At 36.6% G+C, this 25,815-nt stretch overlaps 1 protein-coding gene across 1 annotated transcript in view; it reads right to left on the bottom strand.

Annotated features, from left to right (window-relative positions):
• The window catches only part of DNAH12 (dynein axonemal heavy chain 12), a 200,452-nt gene that overhangs the window by 107,362 nt on the left and 67,275 nt on the right, over positions 1-25,815 (bottom strand). Inside the window, exons 22-32 of the mRNA XM_084903087.1 lie at positions 25,504-25,786; positions 23,060-23,179; positions 22,011-22,167; positions 21,612-21,784; positions 18,146-18,298; positions 17,190-17,429; positions 16,621-16,866; positions 16,185-16,304; positions 11,532-11,641; positions 1,170-1,353; positions 896-1,036 (exon numbers count right to left, since the gene is read on the bottom strand). Of these exons, the coding sequence (XP_084759213.1) occupies positions 896-1,036; positions 1,170-1,353; positions 11,532-11,641; positions 16,185-16,304; positions 16,621-16,866; positions 17,190-17,429; positions 18,146-18,298; positions 21,612-21,784; positions 22,011-22,167; positions 23,060-23,179; positions 25,504-25,786 (1,927 nt within the window). The remainder of the gene's footprint in view (positions 1-895; positions 1,037-1,169; positions 1,354-11,531; positions 11,642-16,184; positions 16,305-16,620; positions 16,867-17,189; positions 17,430-18,145; positions 18,299-21,611; positions 21,785-22,010; positions 22,168-23,059; positions 23,180-25,503; positions 25,787-25,815) is intronic.

Raw genomic sequence — 25,815 nt, 5'->3', positions numbered from 1 at the left:
GCACCAGGCCAAGCCTTTGGTTGAGGTCTCAAAGCCCCAGCACATAGGGGCTCTTTAAGAACTGGCAAAGGGGACAGGAAAACCACACATTTGGGAGACAAAGAGGGTAAAAAGGTATAAATACAGGAAACTTCCTCTGTGACTTGGCCCAGAATTTGAGAGACATTTTCCTCTGGGCCCATGCATCATCATCATCATCATCATAATAATAATAATAATAATGATAATAAAAATAAATGAAACTCCATCTCTCTAAGCATTGCTTGGTTCTTTCCTGGTTTTCTGTAACAATATAAGGGTACCCGTATATAAAAAAAACACATAGAATTGAAACTTAAAGTTTTATACTGTATGTATGTTCTCTCAAAATTAAAATAGATAAATATTAGAAGTCTTCCACTTTCTAGTTCTTTTGTATATATTATAGATTCTAAGGTAATATCCCACATATAGCACTGAAGCATTCGATGCTTCAGTTTTCAAAAAATAATACAGTTCTAATTTCTTTTTTCCTAAAATATTAATTTAAAGTTCTGAAGAAACCATAGGTCTACAGTTACTTTACAAATTATTATCAACTATTACATTACTATGCCTTCCTGCTAACTTAGTAATTTAATACAATATACTTTTATTCTATAAAAATTAAGCAAAGAATTTACTGAAAAATTTTTCATTGAAAAGATCATTTATAAAGTTATGCAATTTTCTGCATCCTTTATTTCAAATATACAGTCCTAGGTAATTAGTTGTTGAACTTACAACATAATTTGGCTTTTTAAAATTGTGGTAAAAAATATATTAAAGTTATATTAACCATTTTTAAGTTTATAATTCAGTAGTGTTAGTTATATTCATATTGTGCATGCCTTGTTTTTAATCATGATGATTTTACCTTTTTATTATCATCCAAAACTGTGTTCATGCTCTCTATCCACAAAGTGTCAATGGGACCATCAAATACAACCCATTTCCGGTCAGGTGTTTCTGATAAGGCAAATTCTCTAAAAGTGTTAGCCACAATACCATCAGTCCACTGAGGAGGAAAAAAAGAAAAATTGGAAAGCTTCTTATACCGAATTACAAAGTGATTATATGAAAACATTTCAAATCTCTTGGTTTAATGTACATTGTCAATAACAGTTTAGAATGTTTATACTATATATTACCTCATGAGATACTGGGTCAAACTGTCCAAAAAGTTGGCCCATAGTAATGGATTTGGGGTTTACAGTCCTATAAATGACCTTTTCTTCCTCTCCATAGCCACGTTCATGCATAAGAGTTAGAGTTTCAGCTAGCACATGCAGAACTTCTGTCTTAGCAGCAAAAGGTTCTCCTACTAACATGAAACTATTAAGGAAGAGAAACAATTATACAATGACTCTAAAAATAATAGTCAATTAAATTATTTGCCTATATAGTGGTATGTAAAATTTTACCCTAATTACCACATATAATTTTTGAAATCATGTGAATCAACTTCTTAACTGGTTGATCTCTAAATCAAATTCTCTACATTAATACCATTATCTACAAAAGAGAATACAATAAAATCTTCAAATGAAAATTTAATAATTGTATACTCTTAAATTAAAAATGTTTTGGGTCCTTCTAAGGAGAGGAGTAAAGATTCTCTTTCTTCACGTCTTCACTTGCTATAGTAATTATTAGTGCTCTTGGTCAAATACTTCTGAATCTCCTGCACATAGTGGGATTTCTCATTTTCTAATGAATAATAAGCGGAAATGATGGGTGTTATTTCCTAGCACGGGATAGATAATTGCCAGAGAGGGACCTTACAGAGTTCTCTCTTTTCCCTCTAGCACAGCCATGACCTACAATGTAGAGATGGTGGCTGTTCCAACAGCCTGACATCCTGTATAATTATGATGAGTACAACCTGCCTGTTAACCTATGATGGACACAGCATGAAAGAGAAATAAACCTTTGTTCTTTAAGACACTAAAATTTGGGTGCTGATTGTTTCTACAGAATATTGTAGCCCATCCTAGAAGAGGGGAAGGTATTCTTGCTATAATAAGAAAAGACTAAAATATGTGGCATCAGCTTAGAAGCTAGGCCATGGGTGGCAAATTAACTGTTTTAAAGGCTAAAAGATTGTTGATTAATGTTATGCAATGATTAGACATTTGGCAAATTTATCTCTTGAGGTTAACTGGAAGATAGATAGTATAGCTAATAAAATTATAGTTTTCAGAGAAAAGGATAGTAAACAGTGTACTAATATTATATAATGGTCATTGATAGCTGCATTTAACAAGGAACCGCAATAAAGAAATAAGCCCAGCAAAAAACAGGCAGTTTTCAAGCTAGAATGAAAGAGAATAAAAAGAGTCCAGAAATTCAAGAAACCTGCATGATTGAAAGAGGCTATTTTTTTTCATCCCCCATTGGTAAAAAGATAAATTGAGAAAATCTTTGAACAATAAAGACATACTCAGCCTGGCATCAAGGGTAGGGCCATTACGTATATCACTTTATTAAAACCTATGAAAAATTAATATGGAGAGAGGAGACAAAATGGCGCAAGAATAGATAGGCGGATTCTGAGCCTTGTCCCGAAGCAGAAAGAGAGAGCAGCTGAGGGTCGTGCTGGGAGTGTTTATTAGCAAGCCAAGAGACAGCCAAACACCAGAAGTAACTGCCGGGCCGCTGATTAGGGTGCCCCTGACAGGGAAAGCACCCACTGCGGGGCTAGGTCCCTTCCCGGAGCTACCTACAGGCTTGGACGGGAAAATCTCACCATCTTGAAGGGAAAATTGGATCGTGTCAGAGGCCTGAATATCCACAGCCGCAGTGACCACCAAGCAGCTGTGACCCCCAGAACGCTGATCCCAGGTGGTGCGAACACTTGGACTCAAAGGAGTGCCCCACCACACAGCGAAAAGGTCAGACTTCGAGGGGAGAGGGTGAGTGAGTGCTCCCTGCGAAGACAAAAGTCTGCGCACACAGGGCGCACAGAAACTGGAGGACAGGGGCAGTGATTACAAGTAGAAGCCCCTGGCTGTTGGGCAGGTGTCACCCATAAAAGGGACGGGGCTCCTAATAGAGGAGATATCTAAAGAGCAACACGTTTGGATCTGACCCGGAGGGATATTGGAGAATTACAGGAGATTACAGTTGGCTCGGACTTGGCGCCCCCCCCCCCCCCATAGATCAGTGCTGCAGAGAGGGAGGGGGGGGGGATCTAGAGAGGCTTTAGAGCCCGGGAAGTCAACCTAGAAACACTGCCACCCAGAGGCTAAATCACAAATTGTCCCTAGTGTAATAAAATCATAGCAAGACCTGCTTAAAAATCAGGACCAGATTACAACACTGAGGAGCAGTGAAACGCAGGGAACTGCAATACTGTCCAGACTGGGAAACAGGCGTGCCAAACAGAACAACAGAGGAAGCGAATTTTATTTAAATTTTTAAGTTTTATTTTTTAAATTTTTTCATTTTATTTTCATTATTTGCAACGTTTACTCAATAAACTATTTTTTTCTTTTTCCCTCACTTTATTTTACCTTTTTAATTATTACATTGTATATGTAATTAACATTATTACTACTAATATTTTACCTTTTTTATCTTATTTTCTTTTGTTTATTTCTATTATTTTTATCATTTTTTTTCAGAATTACTGTTCTACAGTCTATATTTATCTTTCCTTCTTCAATGCTTTATTCTATCTCAACCCTACCTTTATGCCATCACTCTCTTCCTAACCTTTTCCTTTGGTGCCCTGTATATCTTAACCTTTTCCTGCTCTAAATTTTCCCTATTCTTTCTGTTTACCTCCTCCTAAAATTTCACCCTACTTGTGTATATCTAATTTCCAACCCCCTGCTCCAAGCCCATTCACACCTCCCTCGTTGCTGTCCTAAACAAAACAAAACAAAAAACAAAACAAAAAAACAAAACAAAACAAAACAAAACAAAAAAACACAGTCTTTCTCTCTATCCCTTTGTAGTTGTATGTTGAATGTTAACTATATTGAAGTTTTATTCTTTGTTTGTAAGATTGGTTTGCCTATTCTTTTTGTTTGATTGTATGTTTTTGTTAGCTGGGTTCTAGTCACCTTTATTGGAGGTTATTAATATAGCAAACACATTTCTATTCAGTGCCTTGTGTGTTGTACCTGGTTGTGTTGTATTTTGTGCCTTTAAATCAAAGCAAGAGAGAGAGAACTACATAACCAGACATCCTAAAAAGAGAGATCATGGGGAGACAAAGAAACAGCCTGCATATGAAAGAAAAGCAGGCATCACCAGAAAAGGAAGTAAACGAGTTAGAGGCAAGCAACCTACCAGAGCAAGAATTCAGAGTAATGATCATAAGATGGCTAAAAGTAATGGAAGACAAATTTGACAATATGAGTAAGAACCAAGAGGAAATGAAGAAGAACCAAGAAGAAATGAAAAATGACATCGATACTGTAAAAAACCTCAATAGAAAGCATCAAGACTAGACTAGAAGAAGCAGAGGACTGCATCAGAAAGCTAGAAGACAAGATGGAAAAAAATACCCAATTAGAACAGCTTCTGGAAAAAAAAAATAAAAAGCAGGAGGAGAGCCTAAGGGAACTTTGGGACAATACAAGACAAAACAATATTAGAATAATAGGGGTTCCAGAAGGAAAGGAAATTGAGGAAGACATGGAAAACGTATTTCAAGAATGACAGAAAACTTTCCTGAGATAAAGAAGAAAAAACCCACACAAATCCAAGATGCTCGCAGAGTCCCAAGCAAAATGAACCCCAGAAGACCGACGCAAGCACATTATAATTATTATTATTATTATTAAACTTAAACGTCTTTTTTTATGGACCTTGAGAGCTTGTTTGGAGGTTCTAGCAGGGGAGCGCAGCTACTCGTATACCCTTGACCAAAGACCGGTCCTCTCCTCTTGGGGGAAAGTCGTCCTCTTCGACCGAGCGCGCAGCTTCGGGAGGGACGCACATGGATTGGTGAGGGAGGAGGGGGACACCCGCCTAGCCAGCCAGATCAGCCGAATCAACCCTGGCGATCAATGGGGTGACAGATGTTGCAGCCAGATCGCCCTCACATCCAGTTAAACTTCTTTTTTTAAAATATATTTTATTGATTTTTTTACAGAGAGGAAAAGAGAGAGATACAGAGTAGAAAGTTAGAAACATCGATGAGAGTCATTGATGAGAGTCATCAGCTGTCTCTTGCACACCCCCTAATGGGGATGTGCCTGCAACCAAGGTACATGCCCTTGACCGGAATCGAACCCAGGACCTTTCAGTATGCAGGCCGACGTTCTATCCACTTAGCCAAACCGGTTTCGGCGGCACATTATAATTAAACTGACAAACACCAACGACAAAATAAGAATCTTAAAAGCAGCCAGAGAGAGACAGAAAGTTACATATAAAGGAACCCCCATCAGTCTAGCAACTGTTTTCTCCACAGAAACTCATCAGGCCAGAAGGGAATGGGATGAAATATACAAAGTCATGAAAAGGTAGGATCTGAATCCAAGAATACTGTACCCAGCAAGGCTATCAATCAAAATTGAAGGTGAAATCAGGAGCTTCACAGCCAAAAACAGACTAAGGGAATTTATCACCACCAAACCAGCAATGCAAGAAATGCTAAAGGGCCTACTGTAAAAAATAGAGAAATAGAAAGCAAAGAAGGAACACAGCAGTATAGAATAAAAATGACATCAAATAAGGACCTACCAATAATAACTTTAAATGTAAACTAATTAAATGCTCCAATCAAAAGACATAGGGTAACAGATTGGATAAGAAAACAAGACCCATATATCTGTTGTCTACAAGAAACCCACTTCAGAAAAAAAGATGCACACAGACTGAGATAGAAAAAGGTTTTCCAGGCGAATGGAAATGAAAAATAAAGCTGGGGTAGCAATACTTATATCTGACAAATTAGGTCTCAGAGTGAAGGACATAACAAGAGATAATGAAGGCCACTTCATAATACTAAAGGGAGCAATCCAACAAGAAGAAATAACCCTGGTAAATATATATGCACCCAATACAGGAGCACCCAAATACATTAAAAAAAAAACAAAACAAAAACTGCTGGAGGTCATTAAGGGAGAGATTAATAGCAATACAATCATAGTAGGAGATTTTAATATACCACTGTCACCTTTGGACTAATCATCAAAACAAAAAATCAGCAAAGAAATACCAATCCTAAATGACTCACTAGACCAGATGGAATTAATTGACATCTCTAGAACATTCCATCCCAAAGCCACAGAATATACATTCTTCTCAAGTGCGCATGGGTCATTTTCAAAGATAGACCACATATTCGGACAGAGGCAAAGTCTCTTCAAATTCAAGAAGATAGAAATCATATCAAGCATCTTCTCAGATCATAGTGGCATAAAACTGAAAATTAAATACAATAAAAATAATCCAAAGAAATCAAATACATGGAGACTAAACAGCATGCTATTAAATTAGGACTGGGTTACCAGAGAAATCAAGGAAGAAATTAAAAACATCCTGGAAACAAATGACAATGAAAACACAACAATCCAAAATCTATGGGACACAGCAAAAGCAGTTTTGAGAGGGAAGTTCATATCCTTACAAGCCTATTGCAAAAAACTAGAAAAAATGGTAACAGATGATCTAACTCTATAACTCAAAGAGTTAGAAAAGGAGCAACAAGAAAATCCCAGTGTAAGCAGAAGGAAGGAAATAACAAAAATCAGAACAGAGATAAACGACATAGAGACCAAAAAAACAATACATAAGATCAACAAAACCAAGAGCTGGTTCTTTGAAAGAATAAACTAGATAGATGGACCTCTAGCCAGGCTAACCAAGAAACAAAGAGAGAGGACCCAAATAAACAAAATCAGAAATGAAAGAGGTGAAATAACAACAGACCCCACCGAAATACAACGGATTGTTACAAAATACTACGAACAACTCTATTCCAACAAACTGAACAACCTGGAGGAAATGGACATATTCCTAGAAAAATACAAACTTCCAAAACTCAATCAGGAAGAATCTAAAAATCTCAATAGACCAGTGACTTGGGAAGAAATTGAAACAGTCATCAAAAAGCTTCCAGCAAACAAAAGCCCAGGGCCAGATGGCTTCACAGGAGAGTTTTACCAAACATTCAAGGAAGAACTAAAACCTATCCTCCTCAGACTATTCCAAAAAATTCAAGAGGAAGGAACACTTCCAAACTCCTTCTATGAAGCCAGCATCACCCTAATACCAAAACCAGATAAAGACAACTCAATGAAAGAGAATTACAGGCCAATATCCCTCATGAACATAGATGCCAAAATCCTCAACAAAATTCTAGCAAATCGGCTCCAGCAGAGCATCACAAAGATCATACACCATGACCAAGTAGGATTTATTCCAGGAATGCAAGGTTGGTACAATATCCGCAAATCAATAAACGTGATACATCACATAAACAAGTTGAAAGATAAAAATCATATAGTCATATCAATTGATGCAGAAAAAGCATTTGATAAAATCCAACACCCTTTCCTGATAAAAACTCTCAACAAGGTGGGAGTACAAGGATCATACCTCAACATAATAAAAGCTATATATGATAAACCCACAGCCAACATCATACTCAATGGGCAAAAACTAAAACCATTCCCTCTAAGATCAGGAACAAGACAGGGATGCCCACTATCGCCACTCCTCTTTGACATAGTACTGGAAGTACTAGCCATTGCAATTAGACAAGATGAGGAAATAAAAGGCATCCAAATTGGAAAAGAAGAAGTATAGTTATCCTTATTTGCAGACGACATGATATTGTATATAAAAAAACCCAAAAGACTCCATTAAAAAACTAATTGGCTTAATAAATGAATTTGGCAATGTAGCAGGATACAAAATTAACGCCAAGAAATCTATGGCATTTCTATACACCAACAGTGACCTTACAGAAACAGAGACTAAAAAAGCAATTCCATTTACCATCGCACCAAAAAAATTAAGATACCTAGGAATAAACTTAACTAAGGAAGTAAAGGACCTATACGCGGAAAACTACACGACACTGAAAAAAGAGATAGAGGAAGATGTAAACAGATGGAAGAACATACCATGTTCATGGATTGGTAGAATCAACATCATCAAAATGTCCATACTTCCTAAAGCAATCTATAGGTTCAATGCACTCCCCATTAAAATATCAACGGCATATTTCACTGACCTAGAAAGAACTCTCCAAAAGTTCATTTGGAACAATAAAAGACCCCGAATAGCCACAGCAATCCTGAGAAAGAAGAGTAAAGTAGGAGGGATCTCAATACCAGACTTCAAACTGTATTACAAAGCCACTGTTCTCAAAACAGCCTGGTACTGGCACAAAAACAGACATATAGATCAATGGAATCGAATCGAGAACGCAGATATCAACCCAAATCACTATGCTCAATTAATATTTGACAAAGGAGGCACAAATATACAATGGAGTCAAGACAGTCTCTTCAATAAATGGTGTTGGGAAAATTGGACAGATACATGCAAAAGAATGAAACTAGATCACCAACTTACAAAATACACAAAAATAAACTCAAAATGGATACAGGACTTAAACATCAGACGGGAAACCATAAAAATACTAGAAGCATCCACAGGCAACAAAATCTCAGACATATGCCTAAAGAACTTCTTCACTGATACTGCCCCTAGGGCAATGGAAGCTAAAGAGAAAATAAACAAATGGGACTACATCAAAATAAAAAGCTTTTGCACAGAAAAAGAAACCATCAACAAAACAACAAGAAAGCCCACTGTGTGGGAGAACATATTTGCAAATGTTACCACTGATAAAGGTTTAATCTCCAACATCTACAAACAGCTTATACAACTAAATAAAAGGAAGATGAATGATCCAATTAAAAAATGGGCAATGGACCTAAATAGAATATTTTCAAAAGAAGACAGAAGGAAGGCCAAAAGGCACATGAAAACATGCTCAAAGTCACTAATTATCCGAGAGATGCAAATCAAAACAACAATGCGGTACCATCTCACACCTGTTAGAATGGCCAACATCAACAAATCAACAAACGACAAGTGTTGGCGAGGTTGTGGAGAAAAAGGAACCCTCGTGCACTGCTGGTGGGAATGTAGACTGGTGCAACCACTGTGGAGAACAGTGTGGAGTTTCCTCAAAAAACTGAAAATGGAACTCCCATTTGACCCAGTAATCCCACTCCTAGGAATATATCCCAAGAAACTAGAAACACCAATCAGAAAGGGTATATGCACCCCTATGTTCATAGCAGCACAGTCTACAATAGCTAGAATCTGGAAACAGCCTAGGTGCCCGTCAGCAGATGATTGGATCAAAAAACTTTGGTACATCTACACAATGGAATACTATGCTGCCATAAAAAAGAAGGAATTCTCATCATTTGCAGCAACCTGGATAGAACTAGAGAACATCATGCTGAGTGAAATAAGCCTGTCAATGAAAGAGAAATACCACATGGCCTCACTCATTTATGGATATTAAAAAACATTATAAACTGACAAACCAAAAGATAGATATAGAGACAGTAAAGCAACAAGTAGCCTGTAAAATTACAGCGGGGAGAGTAGGGAGATCTGGGGGAGATAAGAGATCAACCAAAGGACTTGTATACATGCATATAAGTACAACCAATGGACACAAAACTCTGGGGAGGGAGGGTATGTATGGGGGGGGGGGACAATGTTAAAATATGTACACAGATAATAATTTAATAAAAAAAAAAAAAGGATGTGATCCTCTGTATTAAGCTTGATAGGTTTAAGGACACTAAAAGGAAGTTCAGAAACATATAACTTAATAAGGACTGTAGTTGTGGCTACTGGTACATAGAGCTGCTTTTTACCAGTAGGTAAAAAGCTTATTGTTTTTGAGAGTTTACTGACAAAGAAACCATGAGTCTAGGCTAAAATACATGTGAATATTCAAGACTTAGGAACTAGAAAGACAAGTTATCACTCAATATTATAGAACTGGGTTTACCAGAACAGGATTATTAGAGCAAACACTCTCCTTCAGAAGTAGAAGAATAGGAGACAAATAGAAGATATAGCCAACACTGACTGGTAGCAATTCTGAAACCCAGGTGGGCATATGGGATCCTAATTTTTAAAATGATCCTTGGGGTTCCTGGCCAGGTGGCTTAGTTAGTTGGAGTGTGGTCCCATACACCAAAAGGTTTTGGGTTCGATCCCAGTCAGGGCATATACCTAGGTTGTTGGTTCGATCCCCTTTGGGACCCATATAGGAAGCAACTTCTCCCTTCCTCTCTCTCTAAAATCAATAAACAAATCATCAGATGGAAAAATAAAAAGATCCTTGGGTATTGTATGCATGAGGGTTGATTGTCTTAGTATTACCTCTATTTTTGCTTGTTTGAAAAATTACATAATACAAAGGTTGTTTCTTTAAAAATCCTGCCTTTAAAATAATAATGATCTTTGAAACCTCAATTTTCTATAAGCGGGAAGCAGGCTGAAAACATCTTAACTCCAAGGACATTTTCTCTATTGTCAACTTCACATGTGACCAGGAAAGAAAATAGAGATGAAAAGACCTCTTAGAAGGTTGAACCAAGGTCCACAGAAAACAGCTAACTGGAAAGCCCCGCACAGGGAGAATAAAGCAAATATGGAACCAGGTTTTATGGAGTTTTGAGTTTATACAATGGTGAGGGAGGCTAAGGGGGAAAAAAAAAAGAAGAAAGGAAAAAAAACCCATATATATATTTTTAATATATATATATAAAATTATAAATACAAAATGTCCACAGAAACCTTAATGACACCCTGTATAATAACTTATGACTCCTTGGAGGGGCCCCTGTAAGTGAGAGGTCCTGAAGTTTAAAATTCATTAGTTTCACTCAATCTGTCTCTGGAATTAGGATCCCATATGCCCACCTGGGTTTCAGAATTGCTACCAGTCAGTGTTGGCTATATCTTCTGTTTGTCTCCTACTCTTCTACTTCTGAAGGAGAGTGTTTGCTCTAATAATCCTGTTCTGGTAAACCCAGTTCTATAATATTGAGTGATAACTTGTCTTTCTAGTTCCTAAGTCTCTGGGTCAAGAACAACTTCCAAATTTGATACAGAAACCATCATGTATCATCTAGATATCCTGAATTTTGAGTCTAGTTCACTGATTGATTGGAACTTTTAGGTTGTCTCCTTGAGAAGGAAAGAGTGTATTTTATTACAGAGATTGAATAATATATTTGATGATCAAAAGGGAAAGTTGTGTTGATCATTAGTGCTATATCACTGAATGAGCCTTACCAATCCTTGTTGGTCATGTATCATGAGAAAGAAATAAACTTTTGTTTTTAAGCCATGGATATAGGATTAGGAGATGGAAGCTGTTTCCTCCTTAGCTACCTAGCATATGAAGTTTGCTTAGTCTTTTGATACACAAATTTGGTTGTTTTAATAGCTTAATTTAAAAATAACATCTAACACTGGCAGTCAATATTAATCCATAATCTTACCCATGTCTAACAATCATCATTTCATATGTCTGAATCATTTTTTCTATGAAAAATTTCACAGGTTGAAGATTTTGTGCTTTGCAGACTTCATGAGCACATTCCAAAAATTCCTAAAATAAAAGAAAAATGGAATGCATTTCTATAAAATAGTATTACACTATAAATCATGTCATACTTATAAATGTAGACCTTTTATTTACAAATAAGAAAACTATTCTATATAATAAAAGGGTAATATGCAAATTGAACCTAATGGCAGAATGACCACTCAACCAGTCACAATGAGGCATACTGACTACCCTCGGTCCCTTTCCCCAGTCAGCAGGCTCCTATCTCCCGATGGCAAATGGGGAACCAGGGGTGGGTGGCAGCAGGGGGCATGGTCAGCTTCCGCAGCAGAGGAAGATAGCCCTGATCACAGGCCAGGCCTAGGGACCATACCCACGCATGAATTTAGTGCGCCCAGCCTCTAGTCTTATATTGATAAATTATTTCTTAAAGCTTTATCTTTTTAATTGAAAGGAGGAACAAAATTAAAATACTTTAAAATTATCAGTATTTCCCATTAGAAGTTATTAAAAATAATAGAGGCCTGGTGCACGAAAATTCATGCAATTTGGGGAGGAGGGTCCCTCAGCCTAGCCTGCACCTTCTTGCAGTCCAGGACCCCTTGGGGGATGTCCACCTGCTGGCTTAGGCCTGCTCCCGGGAGATTGGGCCTAAGCTGGCAGTCAGATATCCCTCTGACAGCCTAGGAGCCCTCAAGGGATGTCCACCTGCCAGTTTAGGGAGTGGGCCTAAGCTGCAGTTAGACATCCTTAGCTCGCAGCCATCAGCCCGGCTTGTGGCTGAGCAGAGACCCCCTTGCAGAAGGGAAGTGACCATCAGGGGCAGCTCCTATGTGGAGCGTCTACCCCCTGGTGGTCAGTGTGCGTCATAGTGACCAATTGTTCCCAGTCATTCTGCCAGTAGGGTCAATTTGCATATTACCCTTTTATTATATAGGATAGCACTAGGCATATGCTACATGATACAATTCCTTTTAATAGTGTTTTCCAGAATTTTACTTTTGGATGGGCCTATGGTCAGCAAACTGCGGCTTGTGAGCCACATGCAGCTCTTTGGCCCCTTAAGTGTGCTCTTCCACAAAATACCATGGCCTGAGCGAGTCTATTTTGAAGAAGTAGCAGAAGAAATTTAAATTTAAAAAAATCTGGTTCTCAAAAGAAATTTCAATCGTTATACTGTTGATATTTGGCTCTGTTGAGCAATGAATTTGCCGACCACTGGGATAGGCTATAGAAGAACATGCCAAGAAATCCTTTCTACTGTACTAACTAGAAATAAACAGAGAAGCTAAAAAATATCCATAAACATCTGAAGATACAGGAACACTTTGAATACAAATAAGTCTAAAAGAATTAAATTCAAGAAAGGAATGAGCCTTTCTTAGGTGAATACATCTCAACAACTAATTTTGCCCCTGGGAGCATTTTTTAAGTGTGAACATAGATGTTTGTGGACTGGATCTGCTAGAGGCATAGAGACTTTGCTGAAGTAAGGAGAAACCAACAGAGATTTTAATGGTCATGTGTGACATATTTTAATCTGGAAGAGCTTCAAGTGCAAAGCTTTTTCTCTGCTTTTACTGAATAAGGCATATACAGAGAGAAATTTCCTTAGTCTTGGGATGTATATCCCAAAATTCTGCTATAGGGAGGGCCCTATAATGCAGGACAATTCTCACTCTTAAAAACGTTTGAAACCAGAGATAAACTGAAGCTTAACAACTCTGCAACAAAACTCTGACTTAGACTCTGGCTGGTGTTGCTCAGTGGTTGGAGCATTGGTCTGCACAAGGGAACTTTGAAAGACAAAAAGCAATTTCCATGAAGCATTATAAAACATTTCCATTTGTTCTATCTTCTTTTATAATAGCAACAAAAAATAAAATGCAATATAAAAAAACACAACTTTATACTTATGCAAGATTCAGGCTGCTTCAATCAAATGTATCATCATCACAAATATAATAAAAGCATCATCATGTCAGCTTCTAAGTCTATATTTAAATTATTCCTTTATTTTAGTAAGATTTCAAGTGGGCATTATATGCCTATTTATCTCAAAGAGTGTCGAAATTTCCAACATTCCTCCTATGAGCTTAGGCTCACAATGACTAGAAGTTATTTGATTTTATCATATACAACCTAATCCCTCCAGGTTCAGTAGCTTAAGTCTAAGAATGATATGATGTGTGTATATAACTCATTGTGAACAATCCTACTTAACTACCATTTATTTATTAAGGCATACAATAATAGCACTTAATTCAGTTCCAGGTTAAATAATACTGCATTTCCTGAATTTGGTGAAAGACTAAGGATTATAGACTGCAAAACTATTCTTTAAACTCATTTACATGCTTTACGTGTTTAGAATGTGCCTTCACTACAGAGTACTGTCATGCAAAATACCTACTTGCTGTTTTCTATTGAACAGACCACTGCTTTCCCTTTCTTAGCATGAGAATGTTTACTCAATTTAATGTCTTGATTTTACATAATATATTATCATAAATGGTAATTACACTGTCTCAAAATTTAATCTGTCCATTTGTTTGTAATCAAAAGCATATCAGAAATCTGTTAGTTCAGGTAACGAAACACTCCCAAGCATCCAGTTTTACTATTGAAGTCCTAGTAGTATTTTTCAAACTGGAATCTATGGATCCATGAGTCTATTTTCTGTATTCACAGGAATGCAAGAACTCTCCAAGTGAATGGTAAGATTTTTTATTTCTAAAAATCATATTAGCATATCTTGAATTATCTTGATAATTATATATGAGGTATAATACAAAAATATACATGGTCTTTGACACCCCCCTCTACCTGGCACAGAGCTTCTACAACCCTTGGAATTTCTTGAGTCTTGTTATTCACAAGGAGCCCTTTTCAATCGCACCTGAGTTTACTTAGGTTAAGGATACTAGATAGCCTCAGTATGCAACTAGTAACCAGAAAGACTCATTGATTAGAGGGCTGGACTTTCATCTTTTGAGGAAGGAGATGGAGAAGGCTGAAAAGTGAGCTCTACAAAAACTCTGAATGAGATCCAGGGAGCTTCTGGTTTGGTGAACACACCAAGTTGCAAGGCATGGAAGCTCCACTGCTACCACTTTCCCATACCTTGCTTTGAGTTGTATCATTTATAAAAACCAGTAAATATAAATAAATTGTGCTTCTGAGTTTTGTGAGCTGTTCTGGCAAATTATCAAACCTGGGAGGTGGGGGGAGGTTGGGGAAACCCCTTTAGTACAGTGGCCTGGAACTTGAGACTGCTATTAGAAGTGAGGGATAGTTTTATAGGACCAAGCTCCAGTCTGGAATTTGACACTAATTCCAGGTAGTTAGTGTCAGAACTGAATTGTTGAACACCCAGCTGGTGTCCAGAGAATCAGAAAATTGGTTGTTGGTTGTGAAAAATACACTAGAATCACCATAATCTGATACTGCCATAGGACATATATTTGAGTTTGAAGATTAAAAACAAAAGAAGGCAAAAAGTAAATAACGCTCTAAGTCAAGTGATAACTTAATGATATAAAAGCTCAAACAAACAAAAAAGATTTCACAGTAATATCAATAGAGAGAAGGGGTGAAAAGAGTTGAATCATCATATGGCATAAAGTAGTTTAGAATTAAAGTAGAACTCAAATCAATCTTCACTGTGTATTTTACCATAGAAACTACCATAATGTAACAATTTAGTTTTAGCCATAAATCATCCATCTCATTAAATTGAGACTGCTTTGTTTATAATTAATTTTGTTTTACTTTATATTATGTTACAGCTATAAATAGCACATAGATACCCTATATAATAAAACCTTAATATGCAAATCGACTGAACGGCAGAACAACCAGTTACTATGCTATGCACTGACTATCAGGGGACAGATGCTAAACGCAGGAGCTGCCCACTGGTAGTCAGTGTGCTCCCACAAGGGGAGCGCCACTCAGCCAGAAGCTGGGCTCATGGCTGGAGAGCACAGCAGTGGTGGCAGGAGCCTCCACTATAGGCAGGCAGGCAGTAAGGAGTGAGGGGTCCCAGACTGTGAGGGGGCTCAGGCCAGGCTGAGGGATCCCCCCAGTGCACCGGGCCTCTAGTATCTGTGTGTGTGTGTGTGTGTGTGTGTGTATGCCTCCAATAATGTCTATAATTTAAATAGAATTGGAAATATGCATAGTTTGTTTCCTTTTTTTAAAAAAAGAGCAAGCATATTATTTAAATTTGAGAAACAAATCCTTATTAACATAAGATGTTTTACCACTTTCAGCTTAGCATATTTTTACCAGCTGAAGTATACAACAATATTATAGTATACATAGTAGTATTAGAAATCACAAGATAGAAAATAAAATACTTATTCTCTTACAATAATCATTATCTTTGACCTGAACCTTGTTAACCCTAGTATCATATAACAGAAGGTACTAATAAAATTTACTCATGTTCATATTAAGGTCACAAAAATAGGGGTTTATCCTCCAAACAGAATGATTTCACCCATTTAATAAAAACTTTTAATCTATTCAGTCATCAGTTAAATTTGTTTGCAGAGTAAGTTATTCTAAGAGGTTTACTTACATGATAGTCAGCTTCTGGAAGTTTAATGCCAGGAAATAAGTCACTAGTTATTCCATTAAATAAGGGTATATCATGTGATAAAAACTTTGGTTCATTTACATCTTTAATTGATCGAAGAAGCTAAAAGCATCCAAAAAGTGCAATATTAAGTTAATTGCCTCTCCTCCACCATGCCCAAAGTCAAAGTTTATTTTACATTGTTCCGTGGAATCCCCATACTGAACAGCCATCACTATGCTTATTGACTCAAGAGGTCCTTGCATTTACATAAAGTATAATGAATAACATAACCCCTAAACTATCATTTCAACCTCTTATAAAGAGGCTCAAAGAAAGAACTCTCTTTTTTGCCTATTTATAATTCCTGATCAACCGTTCTTTAAAAAATTATCTTTTACTCAGGCTTTCTTTCACAATGTATGAATTTAATACTTACAAGTATATCTTCGTTTTCATTTGGAAATTTTAGTTTTAGGTTTCCAGCAGCCACTAAAACGGCTTTCACTGCTCGCATTCCATAGTCATAATGAAACTGCGATGAAAGCTGCTCTGAGCAAAGCCTATAGGTCATTACTATCTTCACAGACAGAGGTTTTGCATTCAAAAATCCATAGGAGTAGAGGGAGATTTCTGCTATGAGGGCATAGTTTGGAACCATCATAGCCACTGTTCTAAAAAGAACCTGAAGTATATAATAAATGAAATATATTATTTACATAAAGGAAACTTATGCTTAATACTAAGCATAAGCACCCAAAGATAACGTGTTGATACCCAAGTTTATTCCCCCAATGCAGCACCTTTTTATTAACTTTGTAATTTTTCACTAACACTTTAATAGTTTTGTGCCCTTTAATTTTTTTTAGGTACCTAAAAGAGTTTTTGGAGGTTTACCATGCAGAAAATAGAAAAGAGAAATTATAAAAATGCGTGAGAAAATATACCTTTTGAGTGGGTTATGATGTTACTTTTGATAAACAAATTTACATTCTTAAAAAATATTACCTTAAGATTATCTGGCAATTCAGAACGTCCTGCATAGCCAGGATTCATGGTAATAGCTACAAAACAGTTGGGATTGAGTTTAAGTTCTGTCCCTTCAAAAACAAACACTTCCAGCTTCTGTTGAATGGCCCTCTGAATGCAAAGGATCTGTTGAGCTACCACTGACAACACTTCCAACTCAATTCGATTAAATTCATCAAAGCATGCCCAAGCACCAGAAGAAGCCAATCCTTTAAAAAACTAAAGACCAGAAAAAAGGGAGATAAAATTTCTTAGGAAAAGGCATCACTTGTTAAAAACAAATATTTAACCTTTTAAGTCAAAACTGAAAATTAAGGTTAACAAAAGCCCAAGGATATAAACCCAATGTTCAAGTAATGCTTAAACTACATTCAAATAATGTTTAACCGTATTTTCCGGCATATAAGACGACCCCCTAATTTTTACAGTTAAAACATAGGTTTAGCCGGGACCGGTTTGGCTCAATGGATAGAGCGTCGGCTTGGGAACTGAAGGGTCCCGGGTTCGATTCCGGTCAAGGGCATGTACCTTGTTTGTGGGCATATCCCCAGTAGGGGGTGTGCAAGAGGCAGCTGATCGATGACTCTCTCTCATCGATGTTTCTAACTCTCTATCTCTCTCCCTTCCTTTCTGTACAAAATCAATAAAATATATTTTTTACAAAACAAAAAAAAACACCCAAAAACATAGGTTTAGGCCTATATTCGCTGTAGAAGACTACCCCCCCCCCCCCCCGCACTTCAAAGAAAAGACTTACTTTGCCGTCAAGATCTGCAGGTAATTTTTGTGCAATTTTGGTCTTTTGCCCCCGATTTTCGGTTGACTTTTTTTCGTTTCAAAAGTCGTCTTATACGCCGGAAAATACGGGTAAGTTTGCTTCAGTTTATTCAATTAAACCTAGCTGTAAGTTGGTATCATTTAAAATGTAACTTTACCTTTCCCATTGCTATATAATCTAACCCATCTGAACAGTTGAACACCACACACTGTACAGCAAGAGCTTTAGCCAAGTCCTTGGTGGTCTCTGTTTTTCCTGTGCCTGCTGGCCCTTCTGGAGCACCTCCAAGATTTAAATAGAAGGCACCTATCTGAAAAGAAACATTTATGTGAAAAGAAAGCCATGCTTAATTGAAAACAACAACAGAGATAATCACTTCCAAAATGGATTTAGTTTTAGTTGTAACTTCAGAGAGGCAGTAATAAAATTATATTTTTCAGTTAATTTTTAGCACACAATTTTCTAGCTATACAAAAAATAAGCAGTTTATGGAGTTCAAAAAAGTGAAAATGTATCAAAATCTCCTTATCCTTTAATACTTTACATGTACAGTATTTCATTTGCCTTTAAAAACAAAGAAGATTTGAGGTGTTACAATTTGGTCAGAAAGGTTTAACTAGAAGTGGCTGTGGAGATGATTATAGAGTCCCATAATGACAATCTCTTGGCTAGCTCAAAGAGAGTATATATCTGAAAGAGGGTGTTATGAATGAAAGCCCATCAGTTGGAAGAGAAACATATGACCCATTATATAATTTGATCTATGATTCACCCTGGCTATTGATCCTGATACTCTTCATATGTTCTCTATTCCCATAACACTATTCTATATTTCTCTTACTAGTAATATTGCTTTCTGCCTTGCCTTACAATTAATTATATAGATTTTTTTCCTTTCACTTAGTCTTTAAGTTCAATAACTACAATATCAGCAGTATTTGAATGCTTTCTGGGTTTCCATAATAACTGGAAACAGTGGCTGAACATTTTTAGAAGCACATAGATTACAGTCACCTCTCTAACTATGAAGTTTGTTTCACAAAAACCAATACGAGAGTTTGTAAAACTCAAATCCTTTTAGGAGAAATAAAGTTAAGGGACACATGGTTGTACATATGGGGAGGCAGGAGCTTTATGGGAACTCTTGTACTTTCTACTTAATTTTGTTGAGAACTTAAAACTGCTCTATTAAAAGACTATTTTAAAAATAAATAAACCTATAAAATAGTATTTTTACATTTACTAAAATAAAACAATAGACAACTAAATAAAGGCAATATCAATGATATTTTATCTATCTTAAATTTATGTTAAATGCTACACTGTTAATGTCCATTCATTTGATTGCTAGAAACCTCTCCCTTTACAATTTCAAGAAAATGCTTAAAGTATATTTCTTTATTATGGACTAGTGTACTGATGCATGGATTCATGCACATTGAAAGGAAATAAGAAGAAATATTTTAATATCACTATTCACTATATTTCTGTAATAGAAGTGTCAAGCAAATTCACGATCAACAACGACAGATCAAAATACAGGTGTGCAATTGGCTCCAGCGAGAGCTTTATATATGATATATTGCACATGCACAAGTCAACTTAGCCTTTTATATTATAAAGAATAAACTTGCTCTAATTAGACCTGATTTCTGATTTTGCTAAACTTTTTCCAACCCAGTGGAGCACCCCAACTTCTCTTTCAGTAAATATGAACAACACATCAGTAAATATCAACATGAAGCAGATTATTATTTTAGATCAGTCAGGGAGAACAAACGGTAAAATATTCAACTGTAGCAGTGTTTGACTATACTCTGTGCAGTGAGAAAACCTGAAGTCATTTTCAAGGTCCACCGTTTCTTACTTCTTTTCAGTCAGGTCAAATTTCTAAACTTTCCAAGTCTCCGTTTTCCAGCTAATGAAAAGAAAACAGAATTCTACTCTGTCTCCCATGTACCTACTCCAGGACTTCTGTGAAGATCAAATGAGATGAAACACAGAAAAACATTTCACAAACATTTGGTTTAACTGTGAAATGTTTGTTCCTGGCTATAAAGCACGTCGTATTCCTGGACTGAAGAAACTTTAGGGAGAGAAAGCCAGGGGTTGCCACATGACGTCATTACCCAGCACCCACAGTGACCGTTTTCAGGCTGGGCTGGGCTATGGGCCACATTTTGCACAAGGGGGCTTTAGCAGCATTGGCTGTGATTTAGTGGGATGTTGCTCTGGGGTAGTGGCAGGGCCTGTGTCCCACTTGGGAGAATTGAGTGTTGGTTTGCTGTTTAATTTTAAATGGCCCGTGCGTGTCATGGAAGCTTCTGTGCTTCATAGCTACCAGTCAGATGGACACTTAGCCTTTTATATCTATACTAGAGGCCCGGTGCACGAAATTCATGCATGGGGCAAGTGTCCCTCAGCCCAGCCTGCACCCTCTCCAATCTGGGACCCCTCTAGGGATGTCCGACTGTCTGTTTAGGCCCAGTCCCGGTGGAGACCCTGGTAACTGGAACTTATTTACCTTCTACAATTGAAACTTTGTAGCCTGGAGCGAAGCCAAGCCTTCTGCTTGCCCTGTGGCTGCCATCATTTCTGTTTGTATTTGTATTCTTTTTTTTTTTTTTAATATATTTTATTGATTTTTAACAGAGAGAAAGGGAGAGAGATAGAGAGCTAGAAATGTCGATGAGAGAGAAACATCGACCAGCTGCCTCCTGCACACCCCCCACCAGGGATGTGCCCGCAACCAACGTACATGCCCTTGACCGGAATCGAACCTGGGACCTTTCAGTCCGCAGACCAACACTCCACCCCTGAGCCAAACCGGCTTCGGCTGTATTTGTATTCTTGAGTGGAGGCCTAGGCCGGCTAGGGCAGATGGAAAGCTTGGTTTCTTCCATTGCCTGGGAAACCCAAGCCTCCTTCCTGCTCTCTGTGGCTGCAGCCATCTTGGTTGGGGTTAATTTGCATACTCACTCTGACTGGCTGGTGGGCGTGGCTGGTGGACATGTCTGGTGGGTATAGCGGAGGTATGATCAATTTGCATATTACTCTTTTATTAGATAAGATTAAAATTTATCTGGGAGTCTGTATTTTATCTGGCAACCCTAATCCTAATGTTTCTATTTTAATAGTCATGGCTCTATCTTCCATACCTTCCTACCAAACATAGACCACAGGGCCAACTCCCTGCGTTTCAGGTCTCTCCCTCCTATTCAACATAACTAACTTGGAGTTCTAAGGCCCAACTTTACTCTCCTCATCTTCCTGTCATCTCTCCCAGAACTCCACTGCAAAAATTGATACTGTTTTCTAAAGCTTTGATTTTTCTCTTTAAAATCTTCCGTATTTTCCTTTTTCTAATTATCCCCAAAGGAAATGACTCATGATTTTCAAATGTTAGAATTCAAACATGCTTGAATTCTACAAAAGCACCCAGAATTAAATATTCATTATGATAATTTCACATAAAAGAAATATGGAATTAGAAAGGAATAGCTGTATTCAACTATCACCAAATAGAGAATAAAATGAGGATAGCCATGTTAAATTTGGACAAAAAAAATATGTAACCAAAAAGTAAACTTTAATGTGTGAATTAAAATAATTTAAATGCATACCAATGTTCTGTAACATCTGTCAGTTAGAGGAGTAATGACAAGTCGAGGTGAGTTGCCAAGATATTCATAAGCATATTTAACATTGCAATTAATGATGCGAACTCGAGCATTCTCATATTCCCAATAATACCGAAGCTGAGCAAGCCACTGGAAATCTGTATCTTGTGAGACACCTAAAATGAATAAAGTAAAATAAGATACATGATCCTAAAATAGAAATAATTTGAAAAATAGGTATTTTATCATCTTTTATAATAGCAAATATTAAAATAATTCATGTTTTCCAATATGTAGAAAATATCATATAAAATAAATTATGTAGTATACATGTAGTATAAGTCTTTGTTGCTAGAAGTTATTGATATTTTATCTTTAACATTAAAGAAAAAAGTCACATACCCACATCAATCATGTCCATGACCACATCTCTAGCATGGACATCAATAGTAACCAAAGCACCTAGAGTAGTCCTGGTCTGCTTTGATAGTTTTCCTCTAACCAGCCCTACAATATCATTTAGTTGATTCTGAAGTTCCTTATAGTACTTCTTTAATCCCTGCAAAATAAAAAAACAATTAAACTAATGTCATATAGCACCTAAAATATGTGTTTTATATATTTACTCTTATACAAAACAATTCTGACTTCATAATATACCTCAATGAAGAAATGTATTATAGAAGAGAGTGATTTTAGTCTAAGCCTAGTATAAAATATAATAACAAGTTCTCAAATTCATACTAATAAAAGCCTATGTGGCCCTCGTGCATGATGTTGCCACAAGATGGCTGCCACAAGATGGCCACATGCACAGTGAAGGCAGGCCTGGCTGCCACTCCATGTGTTGAGGCCTGGGTGTCCCACGATTCCATTCGGCATGGAGGAGGCCAGTCCCAGTGTCTTCACACCTCGCATGAAGGAGGTGGGATGTGGCAAGGGAGGGCAGTTGGGGTGATCAGGCCAGCAGAGGAGAGGTTAGGCATCAATCAGGCTGGCAGGGGAGCAGTTAGGGGGCAATCAGGCTAGCAGGGGAGTAGTTAGGGGCAACCAGGCAGGCAGGTTGGGAGCCAGTGGTCCCTCATTGTGAGAGGGATGTCCAATTGCCAGTTTAGGCCCAAACCTAAACTGGCAGGGATCAGGCCTAAACAGGCAGTCGAACATCCCCCAAAGGATGCCACATTGGAGAAGGTGAAGGCTGGGCTGAGGGACACCACCTCCCATGCACGAATTTTGTACACCAGGCTAGTAGTAAATATATAATTTTAATGCTACATGTAGAAATTCAGGGGAAGATTTGCTTAAAAAATAACAGATAAAGGGGACAATGGTAAGATATGTACACATATAATACCTTAATAAAAAGTTTTTAAAAAATAAAAAAATAACAGATAAGCTAAGAAACATAGCATAGAGAAAAGAATGTTACTTAAAATCAAATAATGCTTTACCTTTGTCCCATCACTTATAACTTCCTGTGTCTCAGAAGTCCAGAACATTTGAGAAACACAAAGTACAACTTGTCCAGGCCACTCTCGAACCCAGTCTCTTCTTGCAGAGTCTGGATATGCCTGAATAATAAGAAAGCATTTCTAACTTTAAAAGATTTCTAAAGGGGGGGGAAAAAAAAAGCTAAATGTCTAACAAACAGAGAAGCAAAATATTTGGTACATTGTAGGCTAGAATATCACATAGTAATGAAAAATATTAGGTGACTATTTATAATACTTAAACATTTTTTATAAATTATTATATTTTTAAAATATGTATATAATGTTTATCTTCTTTTGCTGTGGAGAGTTGTCAAGTTTTATGAATAGAATACATATTACTTCTGTTAGAATATATATTACTTCTATTACAGAAATTAAACTGTAAAAAAATAAATCAGCCTAGCCAGCATTGGTTGAGCATTTTCCCATGAACCAAGAGATTACTGGTTCAATTCCCAATCAGGCCACATGCCCAGGTTGTGGACTCAATTCCCAGTGGGGACCATGCAAAAGGCAGATGATCAATGTTTCTCTCTCATCAATGTTTCTATCTCTCTTTCTCTAAGATCAATAAAAACATCTTTAAAAATAAATAAATAGCCCTAATCGGTTTGGCTCAGTGGATAGAGCATCAGCCTGTGGACTCAAGGGTCCCAGGTTCGCTTCCAGTCAAGGGCATGTACCTTGCTTTCTGCCACATCCCCAGTAGGGGGTGTGAAGGAGGCAGCTGATTAATGTTTCTCTCTCATCAATGTTTCTAACTCTCTATCCCTCTCCCTTCCTCTCTGTAAAAAGATCAATCAATTAAATAAATAAATAAATAAATAAATAAATCAGTCTAATAAATTATGTAAAAGAAGACTTATACAATTTAGTGGATAATTGGCCTAGTAGTTAGAGCCCTTGTATTATTAATCCATAGCAATTCTAAAAATTTAATGACCAGAGTATATCATTTGAATAATCATATATAGGGTGGGGCAAAAGTAAGTTCACAGTTGTTCCTATGGAAAATAATATAATTACTAAATAATAATAATCTCTGTGCTTCACATGCTCACAATTGAAAACCTACTTTTGCTTTACCCTGCCTGTATTTTGTTCAATTATATTGAACAATCTGGGCTTTTGACTTCAAAGTATACTTTCATGTCTTTCTAACATTTTTATATATTTAAAGAGATTTTATGGTTGAAAAAATAACTTAATTAAAAAGTAAATTATAATAGCAGATCCAAATGATAAATTGAAAAATCAACTACAGCTACAAAACAAAGATTGAAGTTGATGCTAATAGAAACTATATATTTAATACATCATCATTTTTAATGTAACACCATTTTCAACATGCTTTAGATATAAACCTAAGGATATATATATATATATATATATATATATATATATATATATATATATAATTAAAATACCTTTTGATTAGTAATATTTAGAAATAAATGCAAATGACAAGCTAACAAGTTCAAAGTAGGATGAGTTTCAAAGAATGGATAAGCCATTGCTAGCTACATGGAAAATACACTTCTATATTTATTAAGGAAATACTTGATGGGAAATGTTGATTCTTTCCTATGTGTTTTAGTTTGTTTAGAGTCATAAGTAGAAAAAAAGAGAGGAAAGGTCAATATTTATCTATAGAAACAATGAAACTGAACATAATATCCATTGTAAGATTATGTGTTTCCTGAGGTTTTGGTAAAGGAAAAAGGATATCTCACAAACATAAAGTGAATTGCTGGATATAAGGCTGCAATGCCTTTTTAAATGATTTTTTTTTAACCACATAACTGTTCCTTTGTGGTCCCCCAAAGCAGATATATACTGAAGTTTATCATACAAAATTAGGTTAACTGGATTAGCATAAGTGAAGTACAAGTACTGCTCAGGTGTTATATTTCTTTCAAATACACATCCTCCTTTAATGTTCATTCAACTCATTTCAAGTTTGATGTTTGTAAGTAATTAAGTGTAAACCACAGTAAGTGAGCTAGATCATGCATTTAAAAGCTGATTTTGAGTTTTTTTCTGACCCTAGGGCCTTTACATAGGATACCAAAATCGTCTTCTATTTGTTCTTTACCTGGTTAATTCCTATTTATACATTGGTTCTCAGTTTCAATTTTATTTCCTCTAATTGTCTATCACTAGAACCACCACCCCCATCCTAAATTATATATACTTTATTATTATTCTTTTGTAGCACATAATCACATATTATTAATTCTTACTAATATTAATTGTTAGAAACAACAAGAGAGTAAATAAAATAATAAATGGTTGTAAATAGTAAGAACTTTAAATGTTAACTTACTGGTACCCATTCAAAACCTCCTAAAAGAAAGCATTTGCAGAATTATCAGGTATACATTAAATCCTAGGAAACGTACCAGCCTGGCTGCAGCAATTACATCATGAATACTCCGGATCATTAAATCTTCCACTTGAATGAGCCACTTTTCCACAGCACCTCGTGCTGCAGACGTGGAAATAAGTCCAATCAGCTCCACACGCTCATTTTCAGAACTATACATAGCCTTAATGTCCAGATTGGGAAGGAACTCCAATTTAGCAATGCCCTCAAAGCATTTTTTTAAATGAGGTTGAACTCTAAGTGGATCTTTGGTCTCTGACAAAATCTCTAACATTTCATCGTTAGATAAGAAGAAAAAACTAGAGAAAAACATGCAAATACAAAAGCT

This window comes from Pipistrellus hanaki, assembly GCF_964339955.1.
Source record: "Pipistrellus hanaki genome assembly, chromosome: 13".
Classification (NCBI taxonomy): Eukaryota; Metazoa; Chordata; class Mammalia; order Chiroptera; family Vespertilionidae; genus Pipistrellus; species Pipistrellus hanaki.
This window is presented reverse-complemented; position numbering and strand designations above follow the sequence as displayed.